At 49.8% G+C, this 15,717-nt stretch overlaps 1 protein-coding gene across 2 annotated transcripts in view; it reads right to left on the bottom strand.

Moving 5' to 3' along the window:
- The window catches only part of PDE10A (phosphodiesterase 10A), a 1,160,934-nt gene that overhangs the window by 604,673 nt on the left and 540,544 nt on the right, over nt 1-15,717 (bottom strand). For both annotated transcript variants that reach the window (XM_085612212.1, XM_085612213.1), the window contains exon 5: nt 5,285-5,334. In XM_085612212.1, the coding sequence (XP_085468338.1) occupies nt 5,285-5,334 (50 nt within the window). The remainder of the gene's footprint in view (nt 1-5,284; nt 5,335-15,717) is intronic.

Genomic DNA, 15,717 nt, shown 5'->3' with positions numbered 1-15,717 from the left:
CATCAAGGCATGAACATAACGCCCCAGAAGGCATGTGGCATTAGATGATTTCAGCGCCATACTTCCTGAGGAGAAGGACTTCTTGGCCGCCTGATCAATTTTCTTTGACTCCCTATCAGCTGGAGACTGAGGGAAAGCACCTGAAGCATGTTTTGAACAAGAAGCCTGCACAACTAGGCTCTCCGGGGATGGATGTGTAGACAAAAAAAATCAGGATCCCCAGGTGCAACCCTGTACCTTCTTGCCACCTGCCTGGAAACCGCCTGAGATGAAAGAGGTTTCTTCCACACCTCCAAGACCGGCTCCAAGATGGCCTCATTGAAAGGCAACAAAGGTTCCGAAGTAGATGACAGAGAATGCAACACCTCAGTAAGTTCGATTTGTACTCCACAGAGGGCAGCTGCAAATCTAAGAGATCTGCGGCCTTCTTGATCACCACATGATCGGGCGCCAATTCCTGAGGTGGAGAATATCTAGCTGACGTATGCTCCCACTCAGGGGTGGTATCCAACCCACTTGCTTCTTCAATCCCCTCAAACTCATCTGAAGAAGAGTCGACTTCACCTTCTTCCATATATCTTCCTTCCTCCAAAACCCTCTGGGCCTCCCTCCTTGATTGAATCCGGGGAGCCGGCGTCGTCGACCTCGTACGCGGCGTCGGTGGGGCCAGAGGTACCGGAGTCGGCGGCGCCACAGGTGGAGTCGGCGGCGCCACAGGTGGAGTCGGCGGCGCCACAGGTGGAGTCGGCGGCGCCACAGGTGGAGTCGGCGGCGCCACAGGTGGAGTCGGCGGCGCCACAGGTGGAGTCGGCGGCGCCACAGGTGGAGTCGGCGGCGCCGGACGCGGCGCCGATGGAGTCGGACGCGGCGTCGAAGAAGGTTCCGAAGTCTGATGGTCCATCCGAAGTCGTGTCGGATCCCCAGACGGCGCTGGAAACTGCCACGAAGGCGCCATCGGCATAAAGGGCAAAAAGGGGGCCCGAGCATAATGCTGCGGCACCCCTAGCGTATAGGCCATCGGACCCACGGGACCAGTTGGTGCTCCGGATGGGAAGGCCGCCCTGTTAAATATACCATACATGGCATTTAGAAAATTTGATGAATCGGTACCTGGAGCCGGAAATTGCGGATAAGGAACAGACCCTGTATCCCTTTGTGGAGTCTCCGGCGTCGGCTCCGCAGTATCTTCCACCGGAGCCGCAGATTCATCAGGCAGCGGAGCAGGCTCTTCCTGTTCTTGTTCATCCATGGAGACATCCGACTCCACTCGAACCGGAGTCGACGCGTTAGACGGAGCCGGTGACTGCGTCGGGGACTGAGCTGGAGCCCGCTTCGACAAAGGAGAACCTCTTGGAGACTTCGAAGGAGAAGGAGAAGGTGACAAGTCCTTGCTCCGACGCCGACGGGGCGAAGTCGACCTCGACTTCGAGGACCGACGTCGAGAAGAATGCTTTCTCTTTTTGTGATGCTTCTTCGACTTCGGCGACCTCGAAGTCGACGACTCCCGCCTCTACTTCTCTTTTTTTCTCCCTCTCTTCTCCTCACCGATCTTCTTCATGAAGAGCTTAGTCTTCCTCTCCTTCAGTGCCTTAGGATTCATACTCCTACAGCACCCGCATTCCTCCATATCGTGGTCCGAAGAAAGACACCATAAGCAGTCTTGATGCGGATCAGTCATGGACATCAGACCTCCGCATTCCCTACAGGGCTTAAAGCCCGACTTCCTCGTCGAAGACATACCGAATTTTAAACAGTAACACAGCTATATACTACAAAGTAGCTAGAGAGCACTGGAAAAAACCGTTGCGCGTCGACGGCGCGGAAAAAAGGGAACTGACGTCATCACGCCGACGTGGGCTTCTTATGGCTCCGGTGACGTCGTACGGAGTCGCGAGCGGAGCAGATGCATTGTGACGTCGCCCACGTCGACGTGGAGTGCTGGGAAAGAAAAGTTCCGTGGAATGCTGGCGCAGGGGATATTCACAAGGTGAGGAATCCACTGGCAGATGTATCCATCAGAAATTTGTTTTTGTACATTTTCAGGTGAGGTGTATTGTTCTCAAAATTCAGGCCAGATATTTGACAGAGTACTGTGGAATTCAACGCCCATTAGGGCAGAATCGTTTGTTGAACAAACACATGAGAAATATAGATAAGACACATTAGACCACTAGGGCGTAATTGTATTTTGGTTTGTGTTGTTTTGCTTTGCCTTGCTTAGAATGTATATGTATAGGCATTAAAAGCATTACTGAGGAGTATTTGACAGTACTAAGATTGCCGACATGTTTTTTGAATGAATTTCATTGTATAATACACTGGTCCTTTCACTATGTTTATTGCACTTGAGAAATAAGAAATAAAAAAGATACTGTTTCTGCGTAATCCTCAGCGTGACCAAGGCGAAAGCTGGTGCAGTCAGTATTATTTACACTGCATTTCCAAGATGTCCTGGCATTTTTTCAAAATATTGGAAATTGGGTATTTGCGAATTATTTTTTTGCACTATGCACTTTAATCTGCACACCAAATAAAGAAAATTCAACTTCCACGCCGTGGTCCGTACCTGCTTTTTGGATTCTATCTGGAACCGTTTCAGGAATCTTGATATATATATACTCCCCCCCCGCCCCCCACACAAATGTGGCTCCCTTGCAGCCACCCACGGCTCTTTCGTCGGTTCGGTTTCGTGGAAACGGCGGAGCCCAGCAGATATGGAATTGCAACAAATATTCCCCAAGGAAAGTTCCACCTGCACTCACGGGTGAAATCGTATTTGATTTATTCAGGCAGCAACGTTTCTTGTGACAAGCCCAACATCCCTACGCGTTTCAGTCTGTCCTCAGACCTTGATCACGGGTACCCGTAGGGATGTTGGGCTTGTCACAAGAAACGTTGCTGCCTGAATAAATCACCTCTCCCTCCACATTTGTTCTAAGGAGGGTCTCCATATCCTGTACATCTTTTTAACCTTATCTTCCGGACCCCTGAATAAAACTAGGTTCGGGGTACCACAAAAGATAATTTTAACTCACTCACTTCTCCAGATCCACACACCCACATGCACAACTGCGGAGTCTCCTTTAAAAAGATCCCCGCTAAAGAGCCCTCTCGCGGGGCCCGTGGAGGACAGCAGCGCCACCCCCACAAGGAGCAACGCCCAATGATGAAGCATGACACTTGCAAGGGTGTGTGAGGGCACCAAGTAAAAAAGGAGGAATTCCCCACCTTCACCTCTACCCAACTTTATTGAGAGAACACCCTAACACTTTCCCCAACCAGAATAGGATGGCCTGTCCTCTCTTCTTTAGGAACAGCTACCCCTCAGTGAGTATAACGCTCGTCTTTGGGAGCATTGGTACTGGAGCTACTATTTCAATTAGGCTCCCTGGCCCCCCTCTTCAATGTGTGTTATGTCCAGGTTGCTGCCTAACAGATATCAAGGACTGGGACACCGCGTGCTAACACAGTTGTAGTCGCTGTTGCTATAGTGGACTGAGCACGCAACCCAACAGGAGGTTCCTTCCATAGCATAGCATTGTAATGCAGAGAACAACCCATTGATAGATGGTCTGTTTTTGCACAGCCCAACCTTTTTTGGCACTCACATAGCCTATGTAGAAGTTGATCGTCCACCCAGAAGCCTTTGGTACAATCAAGATAAAAAGCCATTAAAGTTAGTGGTGATCATTGGTGGAATCTGGCGCAAACGTTGATAAGGATGGAAAAGAGATGCCAGAGAATGGGGACTGTTAGGAGTATAATTCTACTGAAATGTGTCACAAGATCATCCATCAACGAGTGGATGGTGGGGAAAAGGTTGCTGAACCATGTTCAGGTTCTTGGAAGAGAAATCATGGTCAAAATGCGCATGACTAATCCAATGTTGATATCAGACAACGTAAAAGTACTAGAACTATTGTTAAGCCAAGTAGGTTTCGCACTCGATATTGCGTCATGTATCTTATTCTATTGTAAAAGCAAATCAAGTTTTGCTTCTTTTAATTATGTTTGGTTGTGTGTTTGGCCATTTTTATTTATTCTACTTGGTCTCGCATTTGTTTAGGTGTCATGTCATGGTCTTCTATGTTTTTTGTAGTCTAGGTGATTGTGATGTTGTTTTCCCTATTGGTGTCTTTGTATTTGGGTGTTGTCCTTTTTGTTTTCTGGAAGAAAGGAATACTCTGCGAGTACACTTAGCTTGTTCCTTGAAAAAGGAACAAGCTGCAGTTATACATTCTATGTTGGAACGCTATGATGATAGGGACACTCAATCTTGTGAATGTGCGATGATAGTTAAACGGTGCTGGCTGTAGAGGAGCTCCTGTGCATTTGTCCTCCCCACCATAGTACCTCTCAATTGGAAAAACTTTCTTTACTTCATCAGCGACATATCAAATTACTATACTGCATTTTTTGCGACAATGCAGCTGGAATGCTTACAAATCGAAATTCTAGAATGGCAAATGTTTCCCTATTTTGTCACTTTGAACCAGTGTGAAATAAACGCGTAGACAATTTCCCTTCCAATGCCAGCTGGTGCTATTATTTTTCTCAATTATGGTGTGCAGCTGTATTTCTGTACTACCACAAATGAGGGTCTGACTGGCCTATCAGAATCAAGCAGTGCCTGATGGGTTGGCCTGATGGGTTAGTATTTGGGCCTTTTTTTGCTGCTGTTGGGCCTGATTTATGGCCGGCAGGGCCGGTTTTTACTTTTGATTTCTCTGGAATTAAAACAAACATTGCCTGCAGCAAGCTCAAATCCATGCTATCTTCCATACCTTGCAGGACACTTAAAACAGCGTGTCTTTGCAAGATCAAAACTGCCCCAGTTTGAAAACCAGGGCCACTTTTCTAGCTATGAAATTTACTAACGGGTGTCCCAAATATTTTGGTGCACGGGCCAATTTTCTATCCCAGTCCGACCGTGGCGGAAGGCCACTGAAAGACGAAATTCAACTACTACACACCAGCAGAGAATGAGCAAACTGAACATTTTTAACAAGTCTGTTTAATTGTGCACACAAGTGAATAGGTTAATGAGCCCCATTCATAGGGTCCTTTCTGTTAAATAGCCATGTTTTCTGGCCATTATTTGGAAGTGAACAAGTTTTCTTTTTTCTTTTTTACACTTTAGGGCACAACATAAATTTAGCAACAGTTGCAGTAATGCCAATAACATGTTGTAATATAAAAACACTGGAAAAGCAGTACTTAACTTGCATGCAAGAACATTATTGGATTTCAGACCATTTCAAAATACACTATTATACATACTTACATTATTGCATTCTCCCAGGAAATATAGTGCAAATCCGTCAGCCTTGGTAGCTGTCAAAAGAAATTAGTTTTAGAAAGCAAAGTTATTCTAGAAGGTCAATGAAAGAGGTAAAACAGTATCATCCACAACACAGTCTGCAGATGGCAACCACCATACCGCTATTAATCCTGGCTGGGATTTCGGGACAGTAGGAGGGCGGTTTTAAATTCTGCTATAGTTGAATTTGCAACGTCCTTGAGACTCAAATTCCATCAATTTTGTCCATTCAATTTAGGGGCAATCACAATTTTGTAGCGACTACTGATATAATTAGTTAAATAGCCCTAAATTCGCATTAGTTGTATGTCTTTATTTGGATCCTAGCTGAAATAATTTTTGAAACAGAGGGCGAATACCTACAGAGTGCTGAAAGGGCGTGCATGCACACTGAAGATCTGGCTGAATTGTGATTAATCACAGCCTCTAGCTTGAGGGTTTACATACACCAACCACATGGTATTGCAACCTACCTAATCAACCTAATAAAAAAAAAAGTATGCCTTGAGACAGGAGAGATTTGTTGAAATGAAAGCGTATCACTGGCTGCACCAGGCAAATCGATATGCTTCACAATCAATATCCCAGAGAGAAGTAAACATGCTACTATACAATGAATACTGGGCCACTAAATGTAAGGGACCGTTTCCATTGCCCCTACATAAATAAATTACTAATAAACAATTTCCCCATGAAAATTTACATGAAATAAGTGAAGCAATTTTCAAATACACCCGTGTGGAATCCGGACACTCGCACATTATCCTTTTTGATGCTTAACGTAAACCCTGTACTCTAATAATGCACTTTATAAGAATCCCTACAATTTACCAATCATTGCTTCCAATTCATCACAGAATGGAAAGAAACACGCCAGCTCACTAAGGTCTCTACACAAGGAAGCATGCGTACACATAGCACCTTTCTTTTAAAAACAAATATTCAGCAAGATCAGAGTGCTTCTTACGCCGTTACCATAGCAAGCCTCAAATTATTAGGCTTGGCTCCCAGATATTGACAGTGTAATGACGCCTGACAATCCTACCTGGCTACCAGCAGACACTTTACAGTCGGTACATACTGTTTCTCTATCAACTAGCCATCAACCACAATACAGAAAAAAGTGAAAAGAAAAGTTATGAAAACGCTGCCTGGACATGCTTATGTACTTTTTATTGCCATTTCAGTTCTTTACATATATAATAAAGTGAGAATCATTCTGTTTCATAATATGCGGCGTAAGAACAATAGCAAGTCTCCAGAGCATTCAATAAGGAAATTAGTATAGGTTAACACAAGATTCATAAATGCATCATGAAACGCATCATATTCCAGGCCTTAAAGTAGCCACCAGAAAACACAAGTTAAGATTTAAATAGGACTAAATTATGCTTGTCAAGGTCCCATAACCCTTTTACGCTTGGCAGGGTAACCCCTGGCTTCACAGATAGGTTTTCAACCAGTCATTCCCCTGAGCCATCCCTCCAACGACAATATGCTGCATCCCAGTTTTATTCAATATCTCAATGATCTAGAACTAAGCCCAAGTTAAGGAGTCATTTACCCACCCATTGACATCTACATTGTCAGATATATGCTGGAGACGCAGTTTAGGTGTAACGGAGACCAGCAAATCCAATGCATCTGATAAGGACTTAATTAACCATATTATTCTAAAATGTCTGGAAAGCGAGGCAGCTCCAGATTGTATGAGGAAAATCCCTCACTGCTACATGACATTCTAGGCATGTTGAGAAGGAATGTCTGTGCATCGGCTAGAGCTACTTACAGGTAGAATAGTCTGAGTAGGTAATTGAATTACCCTGTAGTGAGATTAAAAATGGCAACCTCTCTTGACGATAAAAGTGTCTCGCCAACAAGTGCAAAGGGAATTTTTAAACATACGTAAAAGACAACCCATGAAATTCCAGATAGAATACAATATCAGGAGCTGGGTTAAAATCACAACATACACAGACTTTTATTGAAAAAAAGATAGCATTCTCGAAATGAACATCGCAAAGTATGATTCCGCCTTTCAACAGATGTCTGAGACTAGAAATACCTCCTTCGACCCATGAAACTAAGAACCCTGAAAACTTCTTTTTGATTCCGAGCATAGATTCATTCCAAGTAAACACGGTGGTCAAGGGTATCAATTTACAGCTCACCATACTTGGGAAAATCCTGCCAATCCTCTAAACAGATCACTGGATGTAGCAGACAAATCAAGTTTATCGCATGCATGGACTACTATACCATCTGCTACACCAGGCTTTGAATGATAGACAGCAAAGGCAAGGAATCCTGGTGGAGTGCGCACAAATTACTCTGTAAAAAACAGAGCCACCCTTTTAAAGCCAAAAAGGACCAGGTAGACAGATCAACTAATTAAAATCTGAACAAATATCCCTTGTGTGCTCTCACTTCTCTAACTAATAATCAGCAAATCATTCAGAATGCACTGATCCAATCTCTTACTTTATATTCGGTACTCGTCAATTAAATCACTGATTCTTTCTGCCTCCTGTTATAAAAGGAAAATGCTACTTACCAGTATGCATCTGTTCTTGGCACGTAGAGCTGCAGAGATTCACACTTTGTGCATAGATCGCCATCTGGTGTTGGGCTTGGATGCTTGCAACTTGTTATCTTGGAAGAAGTCATTTGTAGTCACGAGATAGGTGACTCCTCCCTTGGACGATAGTGCGCATGGGCATCGACTTCATCCTCAGATTGTTTTTCACCATGATGGGAAATGATGGAGTTTGTAAGAAAAGAAAAGATGTCCATGTGAATGTATCCAAGTAAGATAATACTGGAACAGATACAGGTGGGCGTGTGAATCTCTGCAGCTCTACATGCCAAGAACAGACGCATACTGGTAAGTAGCATTTTCCGTTCGAGGCATAGGAGCTGCAGAATTCACACTTTGTGCGTAGACTGTACAGCAGTGTCTCCCCTAGCGGTGGTCGCCTGTATCGGTTACAGTAGTTTGAAAAAGTGTCTTAAGAACAGCCTGGAGGAGGAGCCTAGCGCGCACCCAAGATGGCCGCGTAGGTGCGAGGCTCCCGAGGACCTCCGCGACCTCCTGCATAAATCCTGACCGAATCCTGTCCTAGATGAGGGGACTGTGTTTGTGAACCCGAGTTGAGGTGACGCCCGTTTTCCGTTTTCAATTCGGACCTCGGACACCGGCGGGAGCACCGATTAAGGTTTGCGGCCTTCTCCACGCCGGCCCCCCGTACTGGAGTTGTGGGGCGATCCGGCGACAAAGTGCACAGCAGCGGCGGGCCAGGCTGGGCGACTCGCGCACCCCGCACTTTCACTTTCGCTTTTGCGCCCTCCTTGCTGCCAGGCGAGGTAGGGTCGCGAAGCAGTGTGCGGTGGTGTGGCCTCGTTGGGGTGCCCTGCCGGCCCGCCGGCTGCGGTCCGTCCTGCGGAGCGGTGGTCGCCCCCCCCCGGAGCCCTTGAACGGGATTGTCTACCCCCTTTTTGAGGAGATTGGCTCGATTTGGGACCGCGACCATGGCCACAAAACAAGATGGCGACCGGGCTAAGGTGAAGTCGACCCGTCGTGGCGCGGCCCATCAATCCAACAATATGGACCGCTACACCCTCCAGAAGGGATCTCCAGAGGCGCTGCGTAGATCCCCTACGGGCCCGACTGACGCTCCTGCTCTGCCCACGGACCTGACCCTCCGAGACGTCATGGGCGCCATCGCCGAGATGAAGGCCTCGGTGGACCAGCGCTTTGACACTCTGGCGCAGAAGATCGACTCGGTCCTCGTGGACGTGGGCCTCGTGAGAGCCGATCTCTCCAAAACAAATGACCGGGTCGATTCTTTGGCCCACTCTACCTCGGGCCTCACATCCGACGTGGCGGCCCTCCAACAGGAGGTTCGCAGGCTTGGCCAGGCGAGCGCCCTGATGCATCGTCGACTGGAGGATTCCGAGGGTCGGGCCCGGAGGAATAATGTCCGCATTATCGGGGTGCCGGAGGGACGCGAGGCAGAGGCAGCGGATCTGTTTGTGGAGGACTTGGTCCTCACCCATCTCCAGCCTCGGGGGCTGAGTAAATTCTTTGCAGTGGAACGTGCCCACAGGGTCCCCGGGGGTAGGCCTAAGGCCGGAGCCCCTCCGAGGCCTCTCATCGCCCGGATTTTCAATTTTCGGGACAGGGACGCTATCCTGCAGACCTCCAGGCTACAAGGGCCGGTCAGACTTGACAATATGGATATCAATTTCTATCCTGACTTTACTCCGGCGGTCCAAAAGCAGCGACTGAGTTTTCTCGGTGTCAAACGTCGCCTACGGGACCTGAATCTCAAATATGCGATGCTTTTTCCGGCTAAGCTGAGGGTGGAGGTGGATGGCCGCACGCACTTTTTTGATCGTCCCGAGGCGGCCGGGGACTGGCTGGATACTCTGCCCGGAGATCGGGGCCGGGGGGGTGGGGGGGGAGCGGTTGGTGGGGAGGGCCCGCCGGATCAGGACTGAGGGACTAATGGTAGGCCTTGCTCTGGACTGTATTATTGTCACCATTGACTGTTAGGGTAAGTTCCCCTCCTGTGGAGGTCGTGTGGGGTCTCTTGGGGGATCTCCCTCCTCCTCTGGGGGACTAGTTAGTTTTCTTTCCATGGGGCGACAGGCACACTGCACTTTGGGGGGGCTGTTCGGGCTCATGCAGGGGTGCAGGGTGGGGGGAGTTCTGTTGGGATGGGTGGGTTGGGGTGGGGTGTGGTTCGTTTCTACCGCAAGGCAAACCCTTTATTGTATTGGATTTTTTGAGATGCTCTCGGGGGGACAAATGATGGCTTCTGTATGTGATGGGGGGTAGGGACCTGACTTTGTTGTCCTGGAACGTTAACGGACTGGGTGATAGGATTAAGCGGGGTGTGGTCCTGCAATATCTGAAACGGATTTCGCCTGATGTGGTCTTTTTGCAGGAGACACACCTCATTGGTAACTCCTATTGTGCCATGAACCGACGTGGTTATCGTTTGGTGGCCCACTCGGGCTTCACATCGGGCTCACGAGGGGTGGGCATTATGGTCAAGACCTCGCTCCCGCTAGAAATAGACGAGGTGCGCCATGATGAGAGGGGACGCTACACTGTCTTGGTGGGGAGAATGGAGGGCAAGGTAGTCGTCTTTGTCTCAGTGTACGTCCCACCGGGGTTGCAGTCCACCACCTTTGCGGACCTGGGACGCCTCCTGCTTGACCTTCCGGGGGGGCTTCTGGTGGTTGGGGGGGACTTCAATGCGGTGGCTTCTGGGACTCTGGATCGCTATCCCCCTAGGGACCTCCCCCGGGCACAAGCGTGGCTGTCTGGCCTTTTGGACACGCTGGGATTGGTGGACTGTTGGCGTCTAAAGCATCCCGCTCAGCTGCAGTACACCTTCCACTCGGGGGCCCATGGTAGCCTTTCGCGGCTTGATTATGTCCTTGTCCCTGCGGCCTATGCCGGGAGAGTGGGGGAGGTGCGCCATCTGGCGCGGGGTATTTCAGATCATTCCCCACTCCTGTTGCACTTTGATGTCTTCCCGAGGGGGGAGGGCAGGGTAGCTCCAATCAATGCCTGGTACCTGCGCGACCCCACTATTCGTGCTGATTTGATTAAATCCTTGCAACGGTATTTTGAGGAGAATGTGGGGTCTGTCCCGTCTGCCATTTCCCTGTGGGAGGCTTTCAAGACTGTGCTTAGAGGGGAGGCCCTCTCCTTTATTTCCCATGCCCGGAGGTGCGAACAGGAGGAGGTGACCCGGGTGGAGGCCGAAATCACTGAACTGGAGGGTGACCTGGGGAGTGGGGTGACTGACGCTGCGCTGCACGTTCTACACCTTAAGCAGGCGGCCTACAGGTCCCTCGTCACGGAGGCGGCCAGGGGCCTCAGCAGAGAGCAACAGGGGCGATTGTATGATGTGGGCGATAAGGCTGGTAAGTTGATTGCGTGGTTGGATAAGAAGGAGAGAGCTAGTCGTGTGGTCCCGCTGATTGAAAGAATGGATGGTGTACGTGTCACTGAGCCGGAAGGCATTGTCTCTTGCTTCGCGGATTATTTCCGCGAGGTATATTCCCCGGTTTCTCCCTGCCAGGAGGAAGATTCCCATGCCCTGCTGCGTGACATCGCGCTGCCCTCCCTCTCAATGGAGGACAGGGAGTTGATGGATGCCGCCCCCACCTCGGACGAAATTGCCCTCGCCATCCGCTCGGTCGCTTCTGGCAAGGCCATGGGCCCGAACGGCATTCCTATCGAGTTGTATAAATTGCGACCGGACGTACTGGCACCCCACCTCCGCGCTATGTTCCTTGCGGCTCACTCGCGGGGCTCCCTCCCACCGGACCAGCGTCTGGCTACCATCGTGGTTATCCACAAGGAGGGCAGACCGCGGGACCGGGTTACATCCTACCGGCCTATCTCGCTCTTAAACGCGGAGCCTAAAATCCTCGCCAAGGTGCTCGCTAACCGGCTGGTCGGCGTGGTGGGCGATTTGGTCCACCAAGACCAGTCCGGCTTCATTCCCCATCGCAATACGGCCCTTAATCTGCGGCGCTTGCACGGGGTGCTCGCGCGTGTTCCGTTCGTGCGGGAGCCGGCCATCTTGGCGTCCCTGGACGCCACCATGGCGTTCGACACGCTCGAATGGCCCTACATCTGGGCGATGTTGGCGAAATTTGGATTTGGCCCGGGATTCATCAGTTGGGTCAAATTGTTGTACTCGGACCCATTGGCACAGGTGGTGGTGAATGGTCGAGTCTCGGCCCCATTCGTGCTGGGACGGGGCACGCGACAGGGTTGTCCCCTGTCGCCGCTCCTTTTTGCATTGGCCCTGGAGCCCCTGGCGGAGTGGCTGCGGTGGCACCCTTCTATCCGAGGTCTCCGTTGGACCCCCGAGTATGAGGACCGCGTGTCCCTCTACGCTGACGATATCCTTTTGTACTTAGCCTCCCCGCGCAAATCACTGATTGTCCTGGTCGATGTTCTGCGCTCCTTTGGCCGTAATTCAGGCCTTGTTATCAACTGGGCTAAATCCTGTGTCTATGTGCTTTCCGGGGAGGTTCCTGTCCTCCCTCGGGGCTGTCCGATCCAGATTGCCTCGCAGGGATTTCGATACCAGGGGGTCTATATTACGCTGGACCCGGTGGCCCGCTATGAGCGCAACTTGCTTCCCCCCCTCCAGCGCTTGAAGGAGGACGTCGCGCGCTGGCGGCGCTTGCCGCTCTCGCCGCTCGGCCGGGCGGCATTGTTCAAGATGATGTCATTGCCGCGCTTTTTGTACGCTCTCCAGAACACTGTGGACTTGGTCCCGGCGCGCTACTTCCGTGAGGTGGAAAGCTTACAGCGCCGTCTGTTTTGGGACGGGCGGCCGCGTATAGCCCTGGCAAAATTGACGCTCCCGTGGTACGACGGAGGGATTGCCCTCCCGGATATTAAGCGGTATTACTGGGCCTCCCAATTAGCTGCAATTAATCACGGCTTCTATGGGCCCGCCCTAAACCCGGCATTTGAAATGGACAAAATGCTCCTGCCCGGTGGCGACTACAATCGAGCGCTCTACTCTAGCGTGCCCGATTCCCGCTTGACGGGACCCACACGTGTCATGGTGCGAGTATGGCACGCGGCTAATGCAGCTATGGGATGGAAGGACCGTTTGACCCGGGCGTCACCGTTGTATGCGTCGGAGAGGCTTGGCTCTTTGTGGACCTCGAAGGGCTTCGAGAGGTGGGACATGATAGGCATCAGTACAGTGGGAGATCTCTGGACGAGGGGAGGATTCAAGACATTCGAGATGCTGCAGGCGGAGTTTCAGCTGCAGGGCAGTGAATACTTTCGTTACCTGCAGGTCCGCCACGCACTGGGTTCCGTCTTCCCAGACGTGGCCTCCATCCCGGAGTCCTCCCCCCTGGAGGATAGAGTGCTAGATGGCCACGTTCCGGACAGCACGATCTCCCTCATTTATAAGAAATTGATAAATGACCGCTCGGGCTTACTGACTGGCCTCCGCGAGGCTTGGGTTGCCGATGGGCTGGAGTTGGACGACGAGGACTGGATTTCCACGGTGGCCTCTCCGAAGGAGGTGGCCATCCCGGCTCGCCTTCGCTTCGACCAGCTTAAGATACTCCACCGGGTGTATATGACGGGGCCAAGGCTTCAGCGTATGGGCTATGCCGAGGATGGACTGTGTAAGCGTGGGTGTGGTGCTTTGGCGACTTTTTTACACATTCTGTGGGAATGTCCGAGGGTGGAGCGATTCTGGCGTGGTGTGCATGAGGTCCTGCGAGCGGTTACGCATGTCGCGCTGTTGCCTGAAGCGAGGAGATGCCTGCTGAATGTGTGGGAGCCGACTGATTACTCGGTTCCGCAGACGCGATGGGTGACTCTGGGATATATGATAGCTAAACGTGACATTGCTCAGCTGTGGGGATCTCAGAGACCCCCGGCGGTGTCGGCTTGGAAAGAACATATGGATTGGTGCATGTTCCGAGAAAAGGTGGTATATGTGGCGCGGGGTAAGCCTGGGGCATGGGTGAAGATATGGGGCCCCTGGAACGCTTACCGCGGGGGTATTTGCGAGCCGCCGTTGTTGCCTCCCGCTTCACCAGCTCCATCCCCATAGTTGACCCCCTCCCTCAGCCCTGGGCACATTGTTCTCCCAGTCCCGGATCAGTTTCCCTCCCCCTCTCTGGATTTCTTTGGATGGTTGGGGTTCCCCACTTGAGGAGCACATGTCGTCATTCTCGATCGTGGGTTGCCTTGCGGGTGTGGTTTTATGTTGTTGTGTTGCATAAAACGAAACCGTATTGTGGGTTCAGAGTTATGTGGCCCACGTTGTTGATACCTCCTGCTTTATCGTCTATGCAAAGCCAAGTGCCTTATTGTATGTATGTCATTTGCTTTTGTCACTTTAGCGGCCGGCCGGAAGGTTGTAGGCCCATACTTGTATATATTTGAGATTGCAATAAACGGTTTCAAAAAAAAAAAAAAAAAAAAAAGAACAGCCTGGCCTACAGAAGCTTGTTGCTTCGCTTGCACATCTACACAATAGTGTTTGGTGAAGGTGTGTGTAGTAGACCATGTTGCTGCCTTACAAATTTCTTCTAGGGGAATGCTCCCCAAGAATGCCATGGAAGCCCCTAGTTTGCGAGTTGAATGCGCCCTAGGGGATTTATTTTTTTTTTTAAATAATTTTTTTCAAACAAACATACCTAGGCGGAATTGTTATTGTACGTTTTGCTTTTTGGTAGCATATCTGAATGCATTTGACTATCAACCTTGCAATTTCAGCTTTGGAGATGGGGTTGCCCTTATGAGGTGGAGAGAAAGCTACAAACAGTTGCTTCGTTTTACAGAAGGCTTTAGTCCTGTCTATGTAGTAAAGCAAAGCTCTTATGACGTCAAGCGTGTGAAGAGCTCTTTCCGCTACCGAATCAGGGTTCTGGAAAAATACTGGTAACTCTACTGATTGATTAAGATGGAAAGCAGAGATTACTTTGGGAAGGAATTTTGGATTTGTCCTAAGAACCACCTTGTTACAATGTATTTGTAAGAAGGGCTCTTGAATGGTTAAAGCCTGGGTCTCACTTACTCTCCTGAGAGAGGTGTTTGCGACAAGGAAAGCTACTTTCCATGTAAGGAATTGTAATTCGCATTTGTGTAATGGCTCAAATGGGGGACCCATGAGTCTAGTAAGAACAATATTTAGGTTCCACACTGGAAAGGGTGGCAGTCTTGGTGGAATTATCCTTTTAAGGCCTTCCATAAAGGCTTTGATAGTAGGTACTCTAAACAATGACAAATGTTGTCTGTTTTGTAGGTAGGAGGCAAGGGCGTACGCAAATCTGCCAGACTAGTTCATCCATATAGCATTGCCTTTGGACAGCGAGTGTGGGTACCTGGCGGCGAAGGTTGGGCATTTTGCGTTTGCGTGTGTGGCGAATAGATTTATGTCTTGGTGGCCCCACATGAGGAAAAAGGGTTGCAGAACTTGGGGATGAAGTTCCCATTTGTGTATCTGCTGAGTCTGACGATTCACCAGATCCGCAATCTGATTGTTCACTCCTGGAAGATGTTCCACCATAAGATATATGTTTTGTGGAATGGCCCATCTCCATATGCTTTGCGCCAGTTAAGACAGCTGCAACAAGTGTGTTCCTCCTTGTTTTTGTATACAATACATTGCTGTCATATTGTCGGTGCGGAATAGGACAGTTTTGTTGAGGAGATGTACTTGGAAGGACTTTAGCGCTATAAATATAGTAATTCTAGGCGTTTGATGTGGCGCTGTTTTTGATAAGTGGTCCACTTGCCCTGAATTGTGTGGTTTAGGAGATGGGCTCTCCAGTCTGTGAGTGATGCATCCGCTGTAAGCACTATCTGTGGAACTGGCTCTAGG

This window comes from Triturus cristatus, chromosome 6 (assembly GCF_964204655.1).
Source record: "Triturus cristatus chromosome 6, aTriCri1.1, whole genome shotgun sequence".
In the NCBI taxonomy this organism is placed as follows: Eukaryota; Metazoa; Chordata; class Amphibia; order Caudata; family Salamandridae; genus Triturus; species Triturus cristatus.
This window is presented reverse-complemented; position numbering and strand designations above follow the sequence as displayed.